This window comes from Alexandromys fortis, unplaced genomic scaffold (genome assembly GCF_014885135.2).
Source record: "Alexandromys fortis isolate MF-2015 unplaced genomic scaffold, M_Fortis_MF-2015_v1.1 scaffold_72, whole genome shotgun sequence".
In the NCBI taxonomy this organism is placed as follows: domain Eukaryota; kingdom Metazoa; phylum Chordata; class Mammalia; order Rodentia; family Cricetidae; genus Alexandromys; species Alexandromys fortis.
This window is the reverse complement of record NW_026067969.1, coordinates 1042031-1065127: the sequence shown is the minus strand read 5'-3', so window position 1 is coordinate 1065127 and position 23097 is coordinate 1042031. Positions and strand designations below refer to the sequence as shown.

Here is a 23097-nt window from a genome sequence, read left to right as displayed (position 1 = left end):
GTGACCAGATGAGGTCCTGATGCAGACGCCACACGTTCAGTCCTTGCCAGTGGGGTCCTCTAGGGCTGGGTGGGAAGACTTACAAGAACTGCCATGTTCCCATCTGCCTGGGCCACGTGAGCTGCATGGCACACTGGCTCTGCCCAAGGCTTCACCCTGCATATGGCTCTGAGGTCAGATGCCCACTGCCTGTTTCATCTTGAGCATCAGAACCAGACATGGGTTTAGCGCATTTCTGAGGGGACTATGGCAGCAGACCCTGACCACTATGTCCATTCTCAAGTCTGCATCTCACTTTCACGGGTCCTCACCAGGAGACCTGGGGTGGTCAAGACCCTCGGGCTGGGAGCACAGGGACTCCCTGCAGGTGGACCATGGGGTGTTCAAGACCCTCAGGCTGAGAACACAGGGGCTCCCTGCAGGTGGTCCATGGGTGTTCAAGATCCTCGGGCTGGGGAACATGGGGGGCTCCCTGCAGGTGGTCCATGGCAGGGCACTGTTGCTGGACAACCTGAGCTTGCTTCTGACCTCTCTCAGGCCTCAGTTTCCTCAGTTGGAAAGTATGAGAAGAGTGTCTGTCTTGCAGGCTATGGTGAGGGGGTCAGAGAGTTAATGAAGGGTTCAAAGGGTTCACAGTGACCCCTAAAGTGTATGTCTGCTCAGAATCTTGAGGCAGGAGCTGATTTGGAAAAGGGGGTTTTTGCAGCTTTAATCTGTTGACCTGAGATCATCTTGAATTATGGTGACTACTAAATCCAATACCCATGGGTCCTTGTAGGTGGGACAAGGACCACATGGTCATATGGAGATGCCCATAAGGTGGAGGGTAGGCTTAGGAGGCCACCACAACCATGGGATCTCCCAGGGCTTCCGCGAGCCCCCTGCAGCTCCATGTGAAGAGATAACCTAAAACTTTTGCAAGAAAACAGACTTACAGCGGAGGGAGGAAGTGGCCTTTTCAGGTAAGAGAGGAAAATATTAAGAGAAAGTTTGGTGTATTAGACCTCGTTAAAACTTCAACTGCCTGGAGAAGGGCAGGACCCTTAAACAAGGCAAGGAATGAGTTCACAGACTAGCAGCTACAAGCGGAATGCTTGAGGCCGCCAGCTAGAAGCACAGCACACGCTCCAGACCAGCAGCTCGAAGCAGGATGCTCTAGGACCGGCTTCTGGACACAGAAAAGCTAACAGGTTGGGGAGAGAGGCCTGGAAGGGCAGTGACATGTGACAGGGACAGGATTAGCACACTGTAGGCTTTCAGGGCAGCATTCTCAGGACAGGGGCCGGGAGAAGTAAGGGTGTCTGCTGGGCTTGAGGCTCAGGGCTGCAAGGTCAGAGGTGGGACTAGCCCAGGGTCAGAGCTCAGGGTCAGCAATGGTGCTTCCAGTTGCCTTTTGTAGCCCTAAAAGTTATTTAGCTGTGGTTGGGAAAGAGGGTGAAGTTCACCCCAACAATCCATCTCTGCATAGGTTCTTGAGGGGTCACTTGGGCACCTCAGACCCTCTGGAAGGAAAAGTCTGTCTTCCATGGTTGCTCTTGGGCAGAACAATTCACTGTTGACTCGTGAATGTCGAGAACCTCTGCAATGACCCTCCATAGGACAGGGGATGCCTTCTCTCCAGTCTCTCCTGGGAACGACCTCCCGACGTGTGTGCTCGACCCCACAGATCCCTCCTGTCCTTGTGCCACTCCTCATGGAATGACTCCTGGCTGTCCCTGTGTTGAGCATGGGGACTCACCTGCAGCGGGAGTACCACAAGGGTGACACAGATCAGGATGACCACTAGCAGCTGGGATGGCCAGATCTTGGGTGTCACATCACCAAAGCCCACAGTGGAAAAAGTGACGATGCAGAAGTAGAAGGAAGTCAGCAGGTTCAAGTTCCCACCTGCCCGCTCCAGGTGCTGGATCCCACAGGTCCTAGAAATCCAGAGAACAGGGCTGCAGCAGCGGCAGGGAGGGGCTTCGGGGGGGGAGGCTGCAGCAGAGGGGAGGCTGCAGCAGGGGGACTGGGGACTGCTACAAGGGGAGGCTGCAGCAATGAGGGCAGGAGCTGCAGCAATGGCAGGGAGGGGCTTCAATGGGGGGGGGACTTCAGCAATGAGGGCAGGGGCTGCAGCAGTGGGGGAGGCTGCAGCAGTAGGGTAGGCTGCAGCAGGGAGGGCAGGGGCTGCAGCAGTGGGGGAGGCTGCAGCAGGGAGGGCAGGGGCTGCAGCCATGGATGGGAGGACCTGAATGGTAAGAGACAAGGCTACAATGTGGAGTGGGGATGCCTGAGCTGGCTGCTGTGAACACGGACACAGGGCCTCCCCACCTTTCAGAGGGGTAAGGCTCTACCAGTCCCGGGGACCCTATCACCTAGGACCGAAGTGACGCACTCCTGATCACTGGGACACTGAGTGAGTGAGATTGTAGAGTTGGGTCTGGATGCCCAGCACCCGCAGGTGATGTCAGTCAGTAGTAGGCGGTGGGGCTGCCATGGTGAGGGGGTGCACTTCAGCCGCAAAGGAGTATGGCTGTAGCAGGGATGGTGTGGGGCTGCCCCAAGCCCTGCCAACCTGTCCTCCAGGACCTGTGGCCACTCCTAGCCAGCTCATCCTTGCCTGAGGGATAGCAGGGGTGACTGGGCCTCTTGGGGACATGGAACAAGGCCACTCCACAGGCAGATACAGGAGGTTGGAAGGTCTGCCCACGTGACCAGAAGCTCCCCACTCTAAGTGACCCTCCAAGAGACCCTGGCTGCTTCTAGACTCCGTTCTCGAATGGACCTCAAACCAAAGGGCCCACACTCAGCCCAGGGGCCAGTTCCCTTGAGAGTTGCAAACCCAGCCAGTTGGGCAGGCGCCTGCAGGTCAGATGCTGTGCCATTGTGTCCCTGATCTCCGGACACAAGAGTTGGGAACTAAGTTCTACAGTTATCTTTGTGCTCCTTCTGTCACCGCCCCTGATCTATCTTCTAGGCTTGTGGTCTTTCATGGCAACCTGATGGGACCATGTGGTGCCTAGGGCACTCACCCCGTGAAGACGAGACACAGCAGGGTACAGAAGAGGATGAGCACCTGGTTGAACATGGCTGACTGCGTGCGCAGGATGGCACGGTGGAAGTCATTCTGCAGAGAATGCAGCCATCAGAAGGCGGGAACCATAGACACTCCCACACATAGTAAGCAGAGATCTGGTTATAATTCCTCCCCAAGAGAGGGCTACAGGCAACATTGCCCGGTGCTGGTCACACGGACCTCAGCTTGGTCTCAGGATGAGCAAAATGTGCCAGAGGGCAGATAGGTGTGAGCATCTTTGGCTTCAAGACTCTTACATCACTGTGCAAGTGGGACAGAGCTGAGTCAAGGGATCTGGCCAGGAAGGTGCAGGCCACCAGGGAGACAGCTGTCATCCTGGCTCTCATTTCTAGGAGATGGGTTTATTCCAGCAGAGGCTGGCCATAGGGATAGTCGGAGCCTGCATTCTTCCGGCCCTGATTTTGCAGCCTGGTTCTGATTGTGCTTACTCACATCTGCACACTCTGTCCCACCTTCTCCTCAGCCCTGGGAAAGCTGTCTTCAGGGAAAGGGGAAGCTACGGCAGGACTGGAATGTGTCACTTGGCAGCCACTGCCTGGTCCTGCCAGCAGGTGGGGAAACTGTTCTCAAGGAGCCCACAGGGGCCAGCATGCTCACTTACTATCATGTTCTCCAGCGCGTGCTTGGCCAGCCAGCAGTTGAGAAACACGGGGATGAACAGGTTCCGAAGAGGCGGCCAGAAGACCTGTGGTGTGTGGGGGAGAGGTCAGGTAGGGCTCAGGTAGCCGAGCTTGGGGCTGGGGCTCACCCACCGTGATGATGAAGGGCAGCGTGTTGATCATCTCCAGGACGAAAGGAACATGGAAGACCTGCTCCCAGATGTTGCCCTGGGGGCCAGAGGTACTTCAGAGCCAGCAAGGGGCGGTCAGGGGCAGGGAAGGGAACTGGGAGCTTGGAAGGTAGGCTGAGGTAAGGGTTGGGAGTAGGCAGTCCTTAGATCATAGGTGCTAAGGGAGGGGCTGTGGAGAAAGGGCATGGTGGGAAACCAGGGCTGGGAAGGTGCAGGGAGGGACTCACCTTGTAGCTGAGGTAAATGAGGAGCATGGTCTCTAAGAAGCTTATTGTGGCCACAATGACCTGAGTGAAGAAAGGAAAGAGACTCGGAGCAGATCTGGGAACAGGGCCTGACCTCTAAGGGGCTCAGCAGGCAGAGTCCTGACAAAGCGGGGTGCTTGTGTGTGTGTGTGTGTGTGTGTGTGTGTGTGTAGGGCTGCCTGCACCCTTGCTGCTGAAGTAAGATGGTCTTGATTGGAAAGACTTGCAGGCAGCTACTCTAGCCTTAGGGTTGGTAGAAGGCAGCCCAACCCCAGACTCACTCCATCCCTGCCCTGCTGGGGCACCCTGTGGACAATCAGGGCCAATGAAGTAGGGGGGTGGTAGAAACCTGAAGAGCACCACTAATGCCACCCTAGGAGGTAAAGGTGGCAGTGAGGGCATGAGGCTCGGTTGGCAGTACTCCTTGGGCCCTGGGTAGGGATGGAGCCTCCGCTACAGGCATCTGTGAGTCCTATGTGATCCTCCAGGCTAGGGACCCAGGCCTCTGGCACATAGTTGGGGAAGACCCCCTCAGAAGCTGGCCTGAGTTTCTGACCCCTACCTACTTTCCAGGAAGACAGTAAGGAGAGGGTGGGTCAGCAGGGAGGAGAGGTTCTAATCAGGAAAGACATGAAGGGTAGAAGTATGACCTCAGCGATCTGGGAAAACTACAGTAAGAGCTGTCAGGCCTTACTGGGCCTAAGTCCCTTGCTTCATGGGTGAGCCCTAGGCCCTTGCTTGCTGAATAGGACTTATGTTCTCTTACTTAACCCAAGCCCTCTCCTTCCTGAGTCCACACAAGCAGCCTCCACTGTGCAGGGAGGAGGGGTATGCTGGGACTCACCTGAATCACCCACAAAGTCATCTTCCTCTCCACCCACAGGATAGGAGCCCTAGGGAGAAAAGGGAGGTGAGGCACTTCCTCTTCAGGCTCCAGAAGAATGTTCCCGAGGTAGTGAGGGCCCAGTAGTCAGATGTGGAGGGTGAGTGGAGAAACATGTGCTTTATTCAAAATTCATCCTCTCTGATGGGGAAGATCCTCAGTGCAGATTCAGCCGGGGTGCAAGGGTGCAGCTGAACATACCCCAGGGACTTGAATGGACCTCAGGTGCGCATTGGCTCCACTAGGGCCAGACAGTTAAACTCCCATAGACCACACCTGTCTACCCCGTTCCAGGCCCGGCCCAGTATGGCCCTGACAAATGGGAGCCAGGAGCAAACTCACCAGTGGAACTCGGAGGATGAGCCATTGAAAGTGTAGTTATACTTCGTGCAGCCCCAGCTGTGGAGAGACAAAAGCACTGGCCCAATCCCAGACCTCCAGGACCAATGCAAAGGGTCCTTTCCAGAGCTGCTATGGGCTCTGGGAAATTGGGAAGGGCACCCACTGACTCACTCAGGGCCCACCGTATGCCCTGACTGGAGTTGATGCTCTACTATGTGTGGGGCCTCCCTGGCTGCCATGACCGCGTGAGGAGGCTCTCGAAACGAGAAACATAGAGAACACGTCCCTATCTAGAGGTCTGGGCCCTGCAGTGAGCTGCTGCTCAGGAGAAAGTGAAGACTCAGCCTGAGCCAACGACAAGCTCCTATAAAACCACAGATGGCCCAGTGTGACACTGATGCCCGCTGGAGGTCGGAGCTGCCTGAACCAGCCTGGATAGTTTTTGAGAGTCAGAAAGAGATGAATTAATGACCCTCATCCCCCAAGCCACTTGAAGCACCTTGGAACCAGCTGATGAGAGGTTGCAGGGCACAGCCAACATTCTAGCTCTGCTCCAGGCCATAACTAGCACCAGAGTCGGCTACCACGGGGACCTCACTGCTCACAGAACCCAGAAAGGAGCCACTTCTTCCCTGTCCTCACTTCACTTGAGCTCTATTGGGGTTGATTCACTCAGTACCCACCGAAGTCTGTGAGCCTTTCTCTCAGCTTCTTATCCAACATCTACCTACTTATCCTTCATCAGCAACCACTCACCTATCACTCCTTTGCCTCATCCACAGTCTGTGCATCCACCCATCTATTATCCATCATCATCTGATCTATGACCCATGCATCCATTTACCTGTGTTCATCATTCTATCCAACATCCATCCATTCATCTCTCATTGACATTCATCCATACATCTATCTAGGTATGATCTCATCCTTGGTCCATGCATCCATCATCACCTGATCTGTAATTCCTGTATCCATCTCCTTATGCATCCTCTTACCCAACATCTACTCAGCATCTCGTCCCCTATTCGACTACCCATGCTTCTGTCCATCCATCTACCCATCCGGTGTACAGCTATGCAGCATTCACCTATCCGTCCATCACCCAAATATTCATCACCTCCCCCTCCCCCGCCCATTAGCCCTGCTAGTGATGGTGATGAATTCAACAGACTTGGGTCCTCTAGGGAGGTGGAAGCCTTGAGGGTTTGGAAAAGGTGTAATAATAGACCCAGAAGAGTTTTTTGAGTCAGCGATAGCCCCTATTTCCCCTCAAACAACCACGGAGGGGTCTTCCTTCCTCTGACCTCCTGTGCAGTGATAAAAGGTTTGTTCTCAACAGCATGTGAGGGTTTCTGATCTGGGAATTCTAGTTTTCCTAAAAGTGGGCAACAGATGAAAATAAGGAATTCAGTACAACAACTTTGCACACAAGCTCCAGGGGCTGGCCTCCTGCCTGGAGATGTACAGGACCTCAGCAGTTCAGGAAGAGCCTGCTCTGGGTAGCCCAAGAAGTAAGTCAATGTTGGCAGGGTCCATGTTTGGCCCATCAGTGGCTCTCAAACTCCTGGCTCTGACTAAGGAGTCCTGTGGCATCTGAGCCCACTTGCCAAACCCACTGGCCTGCAAGTCAAAGGCCAACAGAGTTCAAAAGAAATGGTCTCGGCAGAAGTAACTAACACAGTGAAGGGCCAAGTGCAGCATCCTCTGAGGGCTGTGGGAAACCAGGAAGTGACAGATGCAGGGACTCAGACCTGGGGGAAGAGTGTCACCTCAGAATAGAACTGAGAGGATAAGAGGGGGCAGAGTAGGAGGGAGGAGTGACAAGCACGCCCGTGGCCCAGGGCCCAGCTTCCGAACCCCACGGGGCACAATTCAAGACAATCCTGGCACTGAGGGCTTCTGGACCAGTCCAGAGATGAACCGGAAGCATGCCAAGGCCTCCCCAGGCACTGAGAGACCAGCAGCTCTCAGGGAAGACAATGACACCCTGCAAGGATCTGGGCTGGGAAACAGCACTGACGTCTCAAAGCAGCCAGGCAGTGGGAGGATTACTGAGAAGACATTAGAGGAAGAATCCTCAGCCTCGTCTGCCGGGTCCTCTAATCCCACTTGACAGCAGATACCTTTTCCTCAAGGTGGTTAGAACACACTCTGTGGCTGCATGCACAGCTCCACACTAGGGGCCCAGCCATCATTCTAGGCCTGACTGAGCGGTGTCTGGCTCTATGCTGGGGTCACACTTGGGGAAGAAGACTTCCAAAGCTCTGGTGACAGGGCTCCCTAGAAGTCTGGTAAGTGTCGGTCACAGGTCTTCCACAGGAACTCCCAAAATGCCAGTGAGGATCATTGGAAAGGCTCAGTCTGAGGACCCCAGCCCCCCAGGTCACCCACCATCCGATGCCCTGGTCTGGGTTGTCGAGCAGGACACGGACGATGTACAGCAGGCAGGTGAGCAGCTTGAGGGAGAAGTTGAACAGCCGGATCCTCAGGCCTGTGGAGAGGGTGACATCAGGGTAGGAGCTGCAAGGAGCAGGCCTACCCACTCTGCTGGGGTCTCTCAACAGCTCCCTCCTGAAGGGGCCCTGCATGGACTTCCATCTCGCACTTGTATTATGGGTGCAGAGGACAGATGCATCTGCACCCCTTCCCCAGCCAGACTCCTCTGGTCACTGAGGCTTGGTGCAGAGGCTTGGGGTGCAGGGGATTTCCTGAGGGTGCTTCCCTCGCGGGAACAGATTTAGACACTTGGTGCCACAGCCTAACTTCCAAGCCCCTTCTTGCATCTCAGGTAGGTCCAGAGTGGCCAAGCTTAAAGCTGGGAAGGAGTTGGGGATGTGTGGAGGTGGGGATTCCTAGGGTGTGGGCTGAGTGACATAGGAGATGATCCAGTTGGCTCCTGGGGACAGCCTAGCCCAATTCAACCCAGTGTCCAGAGTGGGGGGAGTCACGTCTCCACAGGTCAGAAAATGGGAAGTTAAGGTGACCTCTGCCCTCTGCCCATGCAGTTGGGACATTTCTTCAGGCTCCCAACCCTGCCCATCCCCCTCCCCCAGGCCCCCGACTCACTGGATCTTTGGTTTTTGATGAAGAACAGCTTGAGCCGCTCTTTGCAGGTGTTCTCATTGACATAGAATTCCACCTGGACCCTGAGGGAAGAGAGGAGGCTGAGGCTTAGGGTCAGGGGGTTCAGGCCCAAGCCAGAGCCAGAGTCCCAAGCCCAGCTGAGTTTTTTTCAAACCACAGGAGCAGAGAGGAACTCGGGAGAGACCCTGAAGGTCTGTGGTGTGAAGCAGCCATTCATCCTCCCGCAGCCTCCCCTTGCTACACCTGCATCCACTGGGTACCATCTGCTCAGCATCCAGAGCTCTCCAGGCCCCAAGGAGATCAGGGCCACAGCACCCACAGAGCTTTGGGCACTGGGTATCCAAACCTTCTTAGTAAAATGTTCAGGAGTTGACAGTCATTGCTTCTGGTGGCCTCCAGAGTTTGTATTCTGAGGCCATACATTATAATCTCAGGGATGGTCAGAAGGGCCAGCAAGAAGTAGTCATCTGTGAGCCTGGCCATCAGCCCTCTGACCTCCATCTTCCCCCTCCCGTGGCACTGCACACGGAGGCCAGTCTCTGAGGCGTGGCCACACTCACAGTCTCTGAAGTCCTCAGATCACCCAGGGTAAATAGTGAGCGAGCACCTGGCTACTCGCTTATGCCCCATTGCCACACCCAGGAAGAGCCATGCACTCACTGAGAATAACTCTGTGGCGAAGGGAAGACAAAGGCACTGTTCTCAACCCCCAAGCTGCAGACATAATCCTATGCCCTGCCCATCCCATTCAGGAGCAGGAGAGGAGAACGCCAGTGCTGACAGGGGAAGGATGATGCAAATCTGAGTCCTGTAGCAGGTGTGGTCAGCTTGCAGCATTTTCCCTCTCGTGTGCCCTTGAATGGTCCATGGCTCGCTGTGATGGACACAGGGCTCCCTGGACACCTGGCTTCTATCAGAACAACCTCAGCATCTCCCCGACAGACAGAAACTTCCCCCAGGAAGGAATCAGGTGGGACACAGCACCAGGGACCATAGCACAGTGTAGGGTCACAAGGCAGAAGGACAGAGGGACAGCATGTCTTGCAGCCTGCAAGGGTCTTGTAGGGCTTGGAGAAGTCGGCAAAGGAGGCAAACACCAGCTTGGATCCCTGTTTCTACCCTCCCCCTGCACTGCTGCCGCCTGCTGGGGAAGGCGGCACCGAGCCCAGGGTGGGCGGACCCAGAACACCATTATCCTTTGATCAGGTACTGGCTGTCAAGACAGTTGGAGAGTTTAATGTCAGTGCCTGGCTGGGGACGACTATTCCAACAGCACCCAAAGTGTCTTCATTGGTCACTGTCAGGCCAGTGAGATGGCCTAGTGGGTGACAGCTGTTGCCACCAAGCCCAGTGACCTGAACTGGATCCCGGGTCCCACACAGTGGAAGGAGAAAACTGACTACGGCAAGTTATCCATCAACTGTAGTTCTTTTTTTTTTTTTTTCTTTCTCTTTGTTTCATCCAGTTTCCAAATAAATATACGGAGTCTTATTACTACTTATAAATGCCCGGTCTTAGCTTGGCTTATTTTTAGCCAGCTTTTCTTAAATTATCCCGTCAAACTTTTTGCCTCTGGGCCTTTACCTTTTTTCTATTTCTGTATATCTTTTCTTTCCTTCTTATTCCGTGTCTGGCTATGTAGCTGGGCGGCTGGCCCCTTGCTTCCCCCTCTTGCTCCTCTTTGCTCCCCCTCTTACGATTTTTTCCTTCTATGTATTCTCTCCGCCTGCAGACCCACCTATTCCCACTCCCTGCCTAGCTACTGGCCGTTCAGCTCTTTATTTGCCCAATCAGGTGCTGCAGGCAGGCAAAATAACACAGCTTCACAGAGTTAAGCAAATGCAACAGAAAAGAATGCCAACACATCTTTGCATCATTAAACAAATACTCCACAGCATGAACGAATGTAACACATCTTCAACTAATATTCCACAACAAGCAAACCTTCACATGCATGCCGTGGTACATGCGTGTCCCAACAAGCATACACCAAATAAATAAACAAGGGTCATACAAATATATTTTAAAATCTAATCACTCTCTGAAGCCTACTGAGCACAGCCGCTTTGTCATGTGACCTGCCCTTGGCCTGGGGGAGTGGCCTGGGTCACAGTGGTTCTGCAGGTCACAGAGTTGCCTGAGGGCCCAAAGGCCTGCTCACCTTACCAGAACCAAGGCACTCCTGGGGTTTGGTGCTGTGCAAAGACTGGGTCCGCCCTGGACTGCACAGCAAGCCAAGCTTCCCACAGGGAAGGAGGGGCCAGCCCCGTGCTAATGGTTGGTGTACTCTAGCCCATTCCTCTATATGTCTAAACTCCACTTTACCCAGCATCCCTACTGCACCTCAGTACATTCTGCTGTCCCAGCACACATTGCCAGCTGTGCCGGACACACTACACCGCACACCAGCCAGTTCCATGTGCCACACTGTTTAGCACACCCACTATGCTACAGCACACCTCTGCACCCCACGTGATGCTACAGCAACCTCTGCACCCCACGTGATGCTACAGCAACCTCTGCACCCCACGTGATGCTACAGCGCACCTCTGCACCCCACGTGATCCAGAATACCCCCACTGGGTCCCCACAGCACCCTGCTGTACCGTACCACACTGTATAGCAGCACAGGGTCTTTCTAGGGCACTAGGAGCCCCAGGCGGGAGAGGATACTGCACATGACTGACTGAAGAGTCAGCCGTGCAGCTTTCTCTCGGAAGGAGCCTGAGGCTCTGGAGACAGGCTGCACTGGGATGGGGGCAGGGAAGTCATTGGATGGCTTGAAGGACCACCTGTATCCTAAAGGTATGTATGAAGTTCTCGAATGGCTCTCCTCTCTACCCACCTCCTCTGCAATAAAGGGCTCAGGGAAGAGTCTTCCCACCTGCTTAGCTCCCCTCTCCCTGCTCCAATAGGACCCTTAGCAGGTGACCAAGATCTTGTTAAGGCAACAAGGCAGCTGTCTCTCTCCATTTCCCATACAGCACAGACCACAGCCTTTCTGGTCCACTGTTGTTCCCCTCCCCTATCTTTGGCTCTACTCCCATGCCACCCCTAAATGTGGGGGCCTCAGGGATGGTGACAGGAGGCTTTTGCAACCTGCCAGATGAGAGCACTAAGTTCCACCTGCCATGGGTATGCCCCAGTGGCCGGACTGGCTATTCACTGCCCTCCTTGATTCTTTGTCAGTATAAACAGGACAGAGTGTCTATAAGGTGTCATGTGTTAAGAGCTTCATTGCTAAGAGGCAGGAAGAAGATAGGAACTAAATACAGCTATGGTGTGTGTGTGTTGTGTGTGTGTACTGATGGGGGGGTTAGGATTAGGTAAGATCTCTAGGGAAGAACCCACAGTCAGTCCTGGTGGCTTTATAGGCAAGGGGTAACATAAGAGACACGTGTGCTCCAGCTCCTGCCATGAGGGATGCCTGGGACTACCTCAGACCTCTGTCTGCAAAATGATTATTACCATATGTGGGCCCTTGGCATTGGGCTAACCTGAGCTGCATAAGCTCCCTCTCTGTTACTCAGCAGTCTATGGACTAACACACTCCCCTTGGGCAGAATATTTCATTGCGAGCCACCAATGCCTCCTCTCCTCCCTCATTAGAGACGGAATTCCCAGGACACACTGGGGAAGCACTCATGTGCTCTTCTTGTAGCTAGAGCTCCAACCACAGGCTTGGAGTTCTCCCAGGGACCCCACTGTCCCTGGGAGAAAGGACAGAACCCTGACCTTCCCTCTGTCCCTGCACCCTGCTGCCCCATCTCACTAGACATTCTCATGGGACATTCCTGTTGGCCATCCCCTGCTGCTCCCCAACTGTGCCTGCCCACAGGTCCCCTTAGCACCCAGTCCTCCACCCCATGCCCATGACCACTTCCAGCTCCACTCTCCAGGCTCCTGGACCCTCAAGGCTGCTCCTGTCCTTCTTGTCATCTTCCCAGGAACATACGAAGATCAGAAAACTCAGTCACCTAGGAAAGAAGTCACCATGGCCACTGTGCTGCTCAGGGAACAGCCAGGAACCTGTCACACCCAGCCCTGCCCCTTGCTGGCATCCTCCCCAGCTCCGGAAAGCTGACTTGACTAATGACCCCCATGAGCACAACAGTTACCTCCCAGGAGGGCTGCCCATTAGGTGCCAACACCCATCTGCATGGTCCCAGGTGTTTTGTGGGCAGTGCCCACTTATGGCTGAAGGTGTTCTCCTGGAGGAACCATAAAGCCTGGTTGGCTCCCTTGAAATCAGAGCTCTACAGTGCCAGAGAAATCAATGAGTCTTCCTTTACTTTTAAATTTTTGATAAACTGTGGCCACTCACTTCCTCCAGCAGCACACAAAACAGGGATCGAAACTATCCATTTCACTCTAATCTGTGTTTAAGACAGCATGTGTGATCTGCCCTAAGGAGAGAGGAAGACAGGGGGCACAGTCCCGCAGGAGCATAAGGGGTTTGTGAATGACCTTCACCTCTTAAAGAGCCTGTTCACAGGCACCCTTGGGCCTGTATGAAGCTCCTGGGAGTCATAGAAACTGCGCTGGCCCAGCAGGCAGAATCTAAGGACTGAGAGCCAGAGCCCACTGGGAAGTCGGATAGATGCAGCAGGCGCTGCCTCTCTCCTGCTTTTAGGGAATAATAATAATGGGAGCTTCCTCTGATAGTACCACTGAGTACCTGGAAGATGTTAAGTGCTTTAGCAATAGTGAGGTTAGACGTGTCCTACTGTGTCCCTTGGGAACGAGCTCAGAGAGAGGATACAAGGAGAGGTAATGGGGATGGGGCCCAGGACTAGCACCTCATGGTGCTGGCGTGGGGGTCAAAGTTAACGCAACCAGAAAGCCACCTCAGGCCTACACTGTTCAGTACATCATACTGCAAAATCAGAGCCTGGTTGCATACATACCAGCCATGCCCACAGATACTGGATGGTGCATTGGCTCAACCACGAGTCTGAGCTGAATCAACCTTACTGAGGAGCTAGCGGGTACAGCCATGGTACTGACTTCTTGGGTGAGTGGGTAAGAAGGGCCCAGAACCAGCTGCCAGGGGTAACTCAAACCTGTTCCTCCTTGCATCTGCAGAGGTCTATCCAAGTGTGAAGAGATCCAATGGCCCACAACCCCCAAGCCTTCATAATCCCCAGGGGAGTTCAGGAGACTCCATTTGTGGCACCCTCCTGTGGCTCTGGCTCCTTCTTGGAGGACCAGGTGGGCTCACAGCTCTCATAGTATCCCACATAGACGAGCTTCCCAGGAAACCCCCTCCAACACTCCAGGCCTCAGCCTCACAGAGCCTGGGGGCAGGCAGTAGAGTTGAGCTGGCCTGGTATGGATCTTCAGGCTCCACCTGGAAAACTGAGAGAAGGGATCCGATGTGGCCTGGGAAAAAGGGCACTGGCTTCTCAAACTAACTCCCCTGCAAAGGGAGTTTTCTTGGAACCCCGGGGCTCTCTGAGGAGCTTAGGACATCTACTATGATCGGCGCTGGCTCTGGGGCAACACGGACACAGCCTCAGCCCTAGGGCAGCCACAGACAGGTTCTTGTTTCCCACCATTGCCAGGTCTGAGGCCCAGCTCTTCAGGCACCTGGGGAGGAGGAGTGGGATTAGGAGATGTGGCCTTGTTGGAGGAGGCTTCAAAAGCTCATCATTTCTAGTTAGCTCTCTCTGCTTTGTGCTTATGGATCAGATGTAAGCTCTCAGCTACTGCTCCAGCACCATGCCTGCCTGCCTGCCTGCCACCACACTCCCCCACCTCAGGCCTACACTGTTCAGTACATCATACTGCAAAATCAGAGCCTGGTTGCATACATACCAGCCATGCCCACAGATACTGGATGGTGCATTGGCTCAACCACGAGTCTGAGCTGAATCAACCTTATTTCAGAGGGTCACGGATTCTACCCTCTGAAACTGTAATCCCCAATCAACTCTTTCTTTTATAAATTGCCTTGGTTGTGGTGTCTTATCACAGCAATAGACAAGTAACTAAGGCAGTCATCCACCTCTGGGGAGCCCATTTCCTTTCTACAGACTCCTCCCAAGGGGATCGTTAATCGTATGTCTCCAGTCCCAGCCCCCAGGACCAGAAGTACCTGCTGGTCCTGGGAAGTGCTGGCCAACACTGTCATGTTTCTGCCTGGGCAAGAGTAGCCTTTCCCATGGGGCCTGATTGTCAGGGGTATGAGGACACATCTGTCCCTGAGACAGTCCCTCCCCTGTGAAGCACTTACTGAGAGAGGGAAGAGTCCAGGCTGAAATCCTCCACATGAAGCCTGGAGACAGAGTGGGCACATCAACACAGACGGTGGGTGGGGCTCCAGGGCCATATCAGGACTTCAGGCAGAATCCCAGAGCAACAATGGGGTATGCCAGAAGCTCCAGGCATGACAGGTAGTGTCAGGGCAGGCAGCCTAGCATGCAAGGCAGGTAGAAGCCAGGCCTACCCCTCGGAACTAGAGAAAGCAACGAGTCCATAGATGCTGGCACATGCAGGCTCTGTACTCTGGCCAGAGGGAGTGACAACCTTTTAGCCAAGGACAAAGATCACCCTCTCTCTCATTCATGTTAAGCCTGTCTCAGACCTCTTTGTGACCCCGTGTCCAGCAGTGGCCCCTCCAGCAGCCCTGTAACTGAGGAAGCTGAAGACAACTGAGTGGTCCCACTACAGGGTCACAGCTGGGCACCAGAAACCTTGGATCGCCTATCTCTTAGTTTCCTGTAGCTGAGCAGGTCAGAACCGGGAGCTGGTGTTTCTTGGGTGATTGAGGTGTACTCCTCTATCTGGTCAGCTCTGGACAACCTGACCTTCAGTTTCCCTAGACTCCCTGCCACGGAGAAGGGGTCAGCATCTCTGGAGTACCAGCGTGTGTTGGGAGCTGACTGCATGCTCCAGTCCTTCCAACCAAGGACTTCATGGGGCCTCTCTCAGTTTTCAAAGCAACTGTTTTCCAGATGAGTAAGCAAAGATTCAGTGAGGACCACTGCGGACCTCAGGCAGCATCCTGCACAAGCTGTGTTATGACCTCTGTGAGACCAGGATTCTTTTCCACATTCTAATATGTGGTCCCTCCTGGTCCCTGGGTGGAGAAGGTATAGGTTGGGCATACGCTTGGCAGAGTCAAGGTCCCCACTGGTATGGCAATGAGTGGACAGCTCGGTACAGTAGAGGCGAGTCCAGGTTTAATTGGGTGTGAAGTTTGGGGATTCCTGGGAGCTTCCAGATGCCCTGCCTGTGTGTGTAGCTGAGATTCTCTTCCTGGCACCATCTATGCCCCTAAGATAAGGGTCTGAAGAGCCTGGCAGAGTTGTGTTTTGCTATGATGGGGACAGGATCATGTGGCACCTAGCACCAAGGACCAAGCCTGATGCTTATAACCCAGACCTGCTCTCTAGCTCAGACCAACTCCCATCTGCATGGGCACCATCTGGGCTCCTGAGCTGTGCTGCATGCACGGGGTGCCTGAGGCTGGGACAAGGTGACTCCACTGTACTCTGGAGAGGCTATATCCCCACCTGTCGTGTTACCTGGTTCAGATCTGTCCCTTAATGGACAATGGCCTGTGTGTAAGCAGCTGGGCATCATAGATTGATGCAAACTCTGCCAAGGGCTGGTGCCAGGGAATATGAGGTCAGTCATCTGAGCTACCTATCAGGGGTGCTTCGGAGGAATGAAGGAAGGTTCACCTGAAACATCCAAACCCCGCAATTAGTAACCTAGGTACCACTAAGCCTCCCTCATCAGCATGACAGCCCTGTGGAGCATGGACACAGAATAAATGAGGGCTACAATTGAGATTCTTTTCTGTACCCATAGCCTGTTGCTCTCTTCAGAGCCTGGGGCTCCCACAGGAGCCTCTGGGTAGACATAGGTATACCCGACTTGAAGCCTAAAGGGGCAAGCTCAGCTAGGCACCTTCCTGGGAGTCCTCTGGGCTGATGGGAGGTCAGGGTATTTGGGGGTCCACTTCTCACTGCACCCCATGAACCCTGAATCTCAGGGGATGCTTTTGGGTATTCAGATAATTAATTTCATGTCAGGGAGGTTCCTACAAGCAAATAAGGAGCCCACTTATTCTTCACTGGATTGTGTCCCCCAGATTCACAGGCTATAGCCGTGACTCCTGGTAGCTCAGGGCATAGTGTAACTATATTAGTGTAAAATTGCAGAAATTAAGTTGAAATGGGGTCCTATGGTGGTATATAGTAGGAAGAGTTCAAGATTCAAGTCACAGAGAGGGACAGAGGGGGAAAATTGTGTCACCACATGGGGAAGATGGCCTGAATATGGGAGGGGCCTTGGAGCAGGCTGCCCACATCCAGCTCCCGAAACCATGAGAAAATCAAGTTATATGGTTTCCACCCCTTAGTCTGTGACAGCCCCCACAAGCCCAACACACTTAAAAAGGAAACCTGTGTCCACTGGAGGGACCAGGAAGGAGTGCACCCCATACCGGAGCCTGATATCCATGTATACTCCAAGAGGATAAATCACTGTACAGATAAACATACTGGGGAGGAGGAGAGAGTGGAATAAACCGGTAACTGCAGAAACAATAGAGTACCATCTGTGGTGAGCAGTAGGGTGCAGTGTGTAAAGCTGGGGTGTATCCAACTGCCAGAGTGGGGAGTGAGGCACTTGAGAGCCTAGAAAGGGTTAGGGGTACTGTATGAGGACTATTCAGAGAAGTCACTTGGTGGGACAGGGGAGGGTCCGTGATCCTGAAGGGTTGGGGGCCTATGAGCGTCTGGACACGGAGGACAAGGATATCCCAGCAATGAAGATCCAAGGGATCACCTCCTGGGCCCAAGAATACTAGAGTGAATGAAGTTAGGATGGGGAGAGATTCAGCTCCCTGAAGCTGGACCGACAGGCTGGGACTTCTCAGGAGAACATCAAGGTGATATCTGAGCCTGAGAAGCCTTGGTGGGGGAGTCAGTGACATATGATGGCCAGGAATAGAGCCTGAGAATGGAGTGAACCCAGAGTCTGGCTGGCTGCTGAGAGACTTGAAGTCACAGAGTGTGAAGTCATGTCCCTGCTGAGGTAGTGAATAGTCAGGAAGTAGGTGGTGTCAGGAGGTGTCAAGATGGCGTCTCAGAGTGCAGGTTTGAGGTAGACGTGGGCTGGCTGGGAAGAAGGCAGAAGACCCAGGGCCTGGAAAGTCCTGGGGATGGATCACAGAGCCATGAGGTAGGGGCCTTGGTCCTCAGCACCCTTGGCTTTGGGGAGCTGTGGTGGGTACGCAGGTATGGGGCAGGCTCAGCTCAGAAGTAAAGTGGAGAGTTGGTCCTAGACCGGCTCAGTCAGAAGCAGGCTGGGGTGCCACTAGGAAGGGGGATTCCTGGCACCCTTGCCCCAGCCTCTACTCCTGAGCTATGCTCTGATGTGAGGTCCCTTCTCCTGGTGTCTGCTCTTAGGGGACTGAGAGCTTCTCTCTGGTATAGGCTCAAAGGGGTGACCCCAGTGTAGTCTTGTGTGTGTGTGGGGGGGGGGAATGCAGCAATGCAAGTGGGTATTCTCTGGAGCCTCAGGGATGGAAAGCCAGCCTTGGCCAAGTCAAGCCTCTGCACCATCCTTCAGGCCCTGCCCCAATCCCATTCTAGCACCTTTGGCTCTCCCCACCTCTACACCTTTACATTAAGACCCCAGGAATGGGGGCTGGAGAGATGGCTCAGCAGTTAAGAGCACTGACTGCTCTTCCAGAGGACCCGGGTTCAGTTCCCAGCACCCACATGGCAGCTCACAACTGTCTGAAGATCCAGTTCCAGGGGATCTGACACCTTCACACCAGTGCACATAAAATAAATAAACAATAAGAAAAGAAAAGACCCCAGGAATGTCAAAGGATAGACAATTCTTAGCCCCCAAAACTCCCTGTGCCAGCATCTGCAGGAATCTCAAACCCCTTCCTCTTCCTGGAATATGGAGACCCCACAAACTCAGATTGCCAAAACTGTGCTCCCTGGGCTCACCTCCTACGTCCTTTTGTAGCCTTCTACCCACAACACAGCCACTATAGCCCTCCAGGACATCTGCTCTCTTGGTCCTGCTGCCCTCTATGAAATACCCTAGGGACAACGTCTCTTGGAGCCTTCAGAGATTCCCAACATATGCCACTAGGGACACTTTCTAGGACGTCTCTGCCTTCTGCCCCTTCCAGTTGTCCTCTAGTCCCAGCCCGTGGACATAGCTCAGATGTGTCCACGTGCAGAGGTTCGGCCTCACGCCCTAGCCTCCCAGCTACTTCTCCCTGGGCATGCACCCTCCTTCCATCCCTCACTGCCTCAGCCGGTCCATCGGGAAGCAGATGGGGCTGAGGGGGCGTCCACATGGCGGACAGGTGGGAGTGCCGCAATGGCAGACTCAAGTCAAGTGAATCCAGGGCTGTAGAAGGGGCCACAGTGCCTGACCCACGGAGGGGTTCACTAATGACCCAGCCCTTCCTGGGGTCCCCCTTCCCCCAGCCCACATTTCCTAACCTTTCTAAACCTCAGTGGGGGACAGTGAAAGAAGGGTCAGGTTGGGTGAGGGAGAGGGACAGGCACCAGGCCCGCTGTAGCTATGAGAAAGCGCAGAGCTTCAGGGACTATGTGGGCAGAGTCTCACCACCATGGTGGGCATGCATGGGGGCCATGAAGATACTTTTCTCCTCTCTCTGCCCCGCTGCCTTCCCAGTGGTGGAGAGGCACCAGGCTCTAACTTCCTGGACAACAGCCCAGACATAGGACAGGGGCAAGGGCAAGTCACAGCCCGAGGTCTTGTCTGGAAACTTCAGTAACCCCGGTTCCTAATGTGTCGGTTGGTCTTCCCCATCCTCCTCAGCTGGGATCTGCCTTGGCTCCCAACTGCTCATCACAGCAGGTGTTCAGATGCCAGCTAGAGGCTCAGGCGCCACCTGGGCCCAGCTGGGTAGACAGTTCCCTTCTCTCTGCTCTGCAGAAGGAGGCTGACAAGGACCCTGCGAGTCAGGGAGAAAGGCCATGCTTGTCAAAGGGGCCAGCAGCTCAGCTTGTGGTCTACATGCAGAGGTGCAAATGGGGAAAGAGGTGGCCACAGAAGTGTCGCGCTCTGGACTAAGACGCAGCCTGGGCAGAATTGCCATCCCCGCAGCTTACTTCTCCTGGGGCCTGACAGGCTGGGAAGGGAGCTTCCGGGATCACCGGCCCACAGTGTCCACTAAGAGGAGAGAGAGGCCAAGAGGGGTCCCCAAGGATAGCAGCACCTGCTGGCTATCCTCTTTCCCTGAGTTTCCCATCAGTTGTGGGAGGCCCCTCAAGAGCTGCTTCTGGCAAATGGGGACAGGGTGGCATCACCCTTCCCATGTGAGAAGCAGGAAACTGGTACAAATGGGGGAGGCAAGGGAGGAAGGGGGTGCTCTGATGACCTTAGTCCAGCCATCTGCTGGGTCCAGCCACTGCCAACCCACCAGGCTTCACCCCACACTGGCATCCCACCCCACCCCCACCCAGGATTTCCGCCATGCCTCTGTCCAGAAGGCCCTGCCAGCTCTTGCTCATCCTTAAAAGTCAGTGTCCAGGAAGTTGCCTGGACTGGTCCCATCCAGTCCTGCCCCAACTGCTACCAGAACAGGCTTCAAGCCCATAATACAATGTGCCCACACTAGGCCAGGTCTGATTCATTTCATTCCCCCGCAGCATCCAGCAGGGTTCTTGGCACAGGCAGGTGATGGCTAGGGATTTGCTGCTGCAGAGACCTCAGTGTCCTCATCCATGAAATGGGGTGTCACATCCTGCCTGGAGCTTGCAGGAGGATGAAGAGGGTGGGCTCCCTTCTGCAAAAGCCTCCTGCATTCTGGCTGCCCAGACATGCTGGTGCTCACTATGTCCATGCCTTGACTGTCCCCCAGCCAGTTTGCTATGTAGCCTGCCTGGGCCTCGGAAGCTCACCTCTGAAGTACCTACCTCTTCATAGTGTCCCTTGCTGAACTCACCCAAGTGGGACTTCCTAGAGCAGTGTGGGCCAGGGCCACCTGGACCAGAGCCCAGGTCATAGTTGCAGGGCCCTGGGTTCAGCCTCTAAGCAAGGGGCCAGGGTCTAAGTCTCCCCAGACCAGGCTGCAGCCAAAGAGTGGTGGGGCGCCAAGGCGCCCTCTTCCATTCCCAGGCTACTACAAGCAAAGCCAGGTGTGGGGGAGCAGAGCCCGTGCTAGACAAAATGCAAGCGATGCGAAGCCCCTCCCGCGGGGTCCTGGTCCCCCCCGCAAGCGTCCCTACCTCTGGCCCACGTCGCTGCCTACGGAGCCCCCGCCGCGGGCCGGCAGCAGAGGGCTGAGCCCGTGAGGTTCCTCGGGGGCTGCAGCGCCGGCTGGGGTATCCCCCGGACCCGCCTTGCCCTCGGACGGTGAGCGCGGCAGCTTGGCCCGCGCCATCCTGCGGGAGCGCTTGGCGCGGGTGGCTGTGGCGGGGGCGGCGCCGGGCGCTACCACCGCGCTCCTCACCCTCAACGCGCAGCACAGTGGAATGGTCCGGGGTGGGGAGGGCGTCGTCTTGACTCCCTGTGCTCCAAGGTCGGCCCCAGGTTCTTGTCCCAGCCTGGCTGCCTCAGGGAGGACTCAGTTCCGGTATACTATTGTCCTACCCCACTCCTACCAGAAGTAATAGTCACGGTGACAACGGTCACTGCTCCGAAGGGAGGGGATGCAGGAAGGGTAGTGTAGGTGACAGCTCATGTGGCCCTTGGCAGCTCACCTCCAGAGGAAGTTTGGTGGAGAGATGAAATAGCTATCTCTGTTGGGCATGTACCCACATCTCAGGGTACTCCTGTGTGTCCTGGGAACCGCGATCTAGTGCTCAGGCTGGCAGGAAGCCCAGAGCCCCACCTCAGGGCCTGACCCAGTGAAGTGAGTCCATCCTCCAGTCGGATGGGAGATGGTAAGTGTGTGTCCGTCCTCCCTCCTGCCAGGGTCCTCACCCTCCAATCCTATCCCAAAGCTGTCAGGGTTCAGCCCCCAAAGGGCAGTAACTGATGGCTGAATGCTAGCGCCCTGAATCCCCACCCTGTGTGTGGCAACTCCAGAAACAGGGTATCTGTCGTCTGTGCTAGGCACCTGGGGACCTGCACAGTGTCACCCTGCAACCTGAGCACAAACCGGGGAGGTGGCTCAGAGTGATTAAAGTCCCCGCCACACGAGCATGAGGACTTGTGTTCAGATCCCAGCACATGCAATAATAAAAAGTCAGACTTGGTGACAGCACTCACTTAAAATCGGAGAGCTGGGGAGGAAGAGACAGGCAAATTCCTGAAGGCTGCTGATCAGCTAACCTCACCAAATCGGTGCACCCCAGGCCCCACTAAGAGACCTTGTTTCAAAACACACAAACAAACAAACAAACACAAAGCCAAGGTAGAAAGTGACTGAGGAAGACACTGAGGTTGACTTTGATCCTCCAGACACACGCATGCTTACACACGTTTGTGCACCCGTGTACAACACACATATGTCTATGCTCACATGAACAGACACATACATCTGTGTACCCCCTCTCCACTCAACCAAACCAAACAAGATCTGGAACAACCCTAGCAGGACACAGTGGGGAAACTGAGGGGCCGAGGGATGACGTGGCTTCCCCCGCTAACCTGAAGCAATAAGGAGCAAGGCAGGGATTTGCAGGGAGCAGAGCTGGTTCAGAGATACCTCTGCAGTCACATGATAGGGTTTTTCTAGCCCAGCCTGTCCATTTCACAGCCGAGGCTGCAGGTGACTCAGCCAGGTAACAGGTCTATGCTGGGAAGTCTGGCTATCGGACATCTGGCTGGGTACCGGAGTCTCTCTGGTGCACGCTGGTCCTGAACAGCTGCTACAGCTCCAGGGTCTCCTGGTCTACCACAACCTAATGTCACAGATCTCACAAAGCACGGGTTCCAAATTCTCCTTCTTGAATCCCTGCGCCATTGGATGGACCATCCTTGTACCCTGACCATACAGGACAACTCGGGAAATCGATTCCTTTGGGGGGCATGGCTGCACCATCTGCCTCTGGTAGGAAGCCATCAGGGCCAGTGGACTGGGCTGCTGAGGGAAACCAAGGCACAGTTTATGACTCTTCATCAGGGTATCCATACCCTGAGCCACCACTGTGCTTGAGAAATGACCTCTAAGGGACCACCCCTATGAAGATGGGCTCACCTTAAGCCATGCTAAAGAGATAGGTGGAATAAGTAGTTCTTCTAGATACTTCTTCCCAGAATTCTGCTCCCACAGGAGCTTGGGACAGTAGCCTTTGTGGGGCCATAAATTGGCTATTCTAGATTATTCAGAAGTGTGATTTTCTCCCCTTTCTTTCTCTCTTCAAAGCATGCCTTCTTTATGTCTTTGGGCTATCCTCCCCCCTCCCCATATTTTGGGCTCCCTTACTCTTCCACAAAGTCTCTGTCCTCACCACATGGTTGCTAGCCAGCCATGCATCTGCACCCCATGCCAGCTTAAATGGCATGTCTTTTTCCCTTCTCTCCTCCATTTTCTTCCCCTGCCAACAGCTGGGGATTTTTATGGCTTGCCTGCCCCGCAGTCTCTCCTGTAAACTCGAATCAAACTGTCTTTGCGTTAAAAACGATTACACTTGCCGGCTCTTCCAATTATCTGCTCCAGCTCCAAGTCCTCATAAAACCAGCCTCGGTGTCGGAGCAAATATTCATGTGAGCATCC

At 54.5% G+C, this 23097-nt stretch overlaps 1 protein-coding gene across 5 annotated transcripts in view; it reads right to left on the bottom strand.

Annotated features, from left to right (window-relative positions):
• Positions 1 to 23097, bottom strand: part of Kcnt1 (potassium sodium-activated channel subfamily T member 1) — a 58420-nt gene that overhangs the window by 21041 nt on the left and 14282 nt on the right. For all 5 annotated transcript variants that reach the window (XM_050155261.1, XM_050155260.1, XM_050155259.1 and 2 more), the window contains exons 3-11: positions 8406 to 8485; positions 7731 to 7830; positions 5340 to 5396; positions 4959 to 5007; positions 4097 to 4156; positions 3832 to 3906; positions 3681 to 3764; positions 3015 to 3109; positions 1739 to 1919 (exon numbers count right to left, since the gene is read on the bottom strand). In XM_050155261.1, the coding sequence (XP_050011218.1) occupies positions 1739 to 1919; positions 3015 to 3109; positions 3681 to 3764; positions 3832 to 3906; positions 4097 to 4156; positions 4959 to 5007; positions 5340 to 5396; positions 7731 to 7830; positions 8406 to 8485 (781 nt within the window). The remainder of the gene's footprint in view (positions 1 to 1738; positions 1920 to 3014; positions 3110 to 3680; positions 3765 to 3831; positions 3907 to 4096; positions 4157 to 4958; positions 5008 to 5339; positions 5397 to 7730; positions 7831 to 8405; positions 8486 to 23097) is intronic.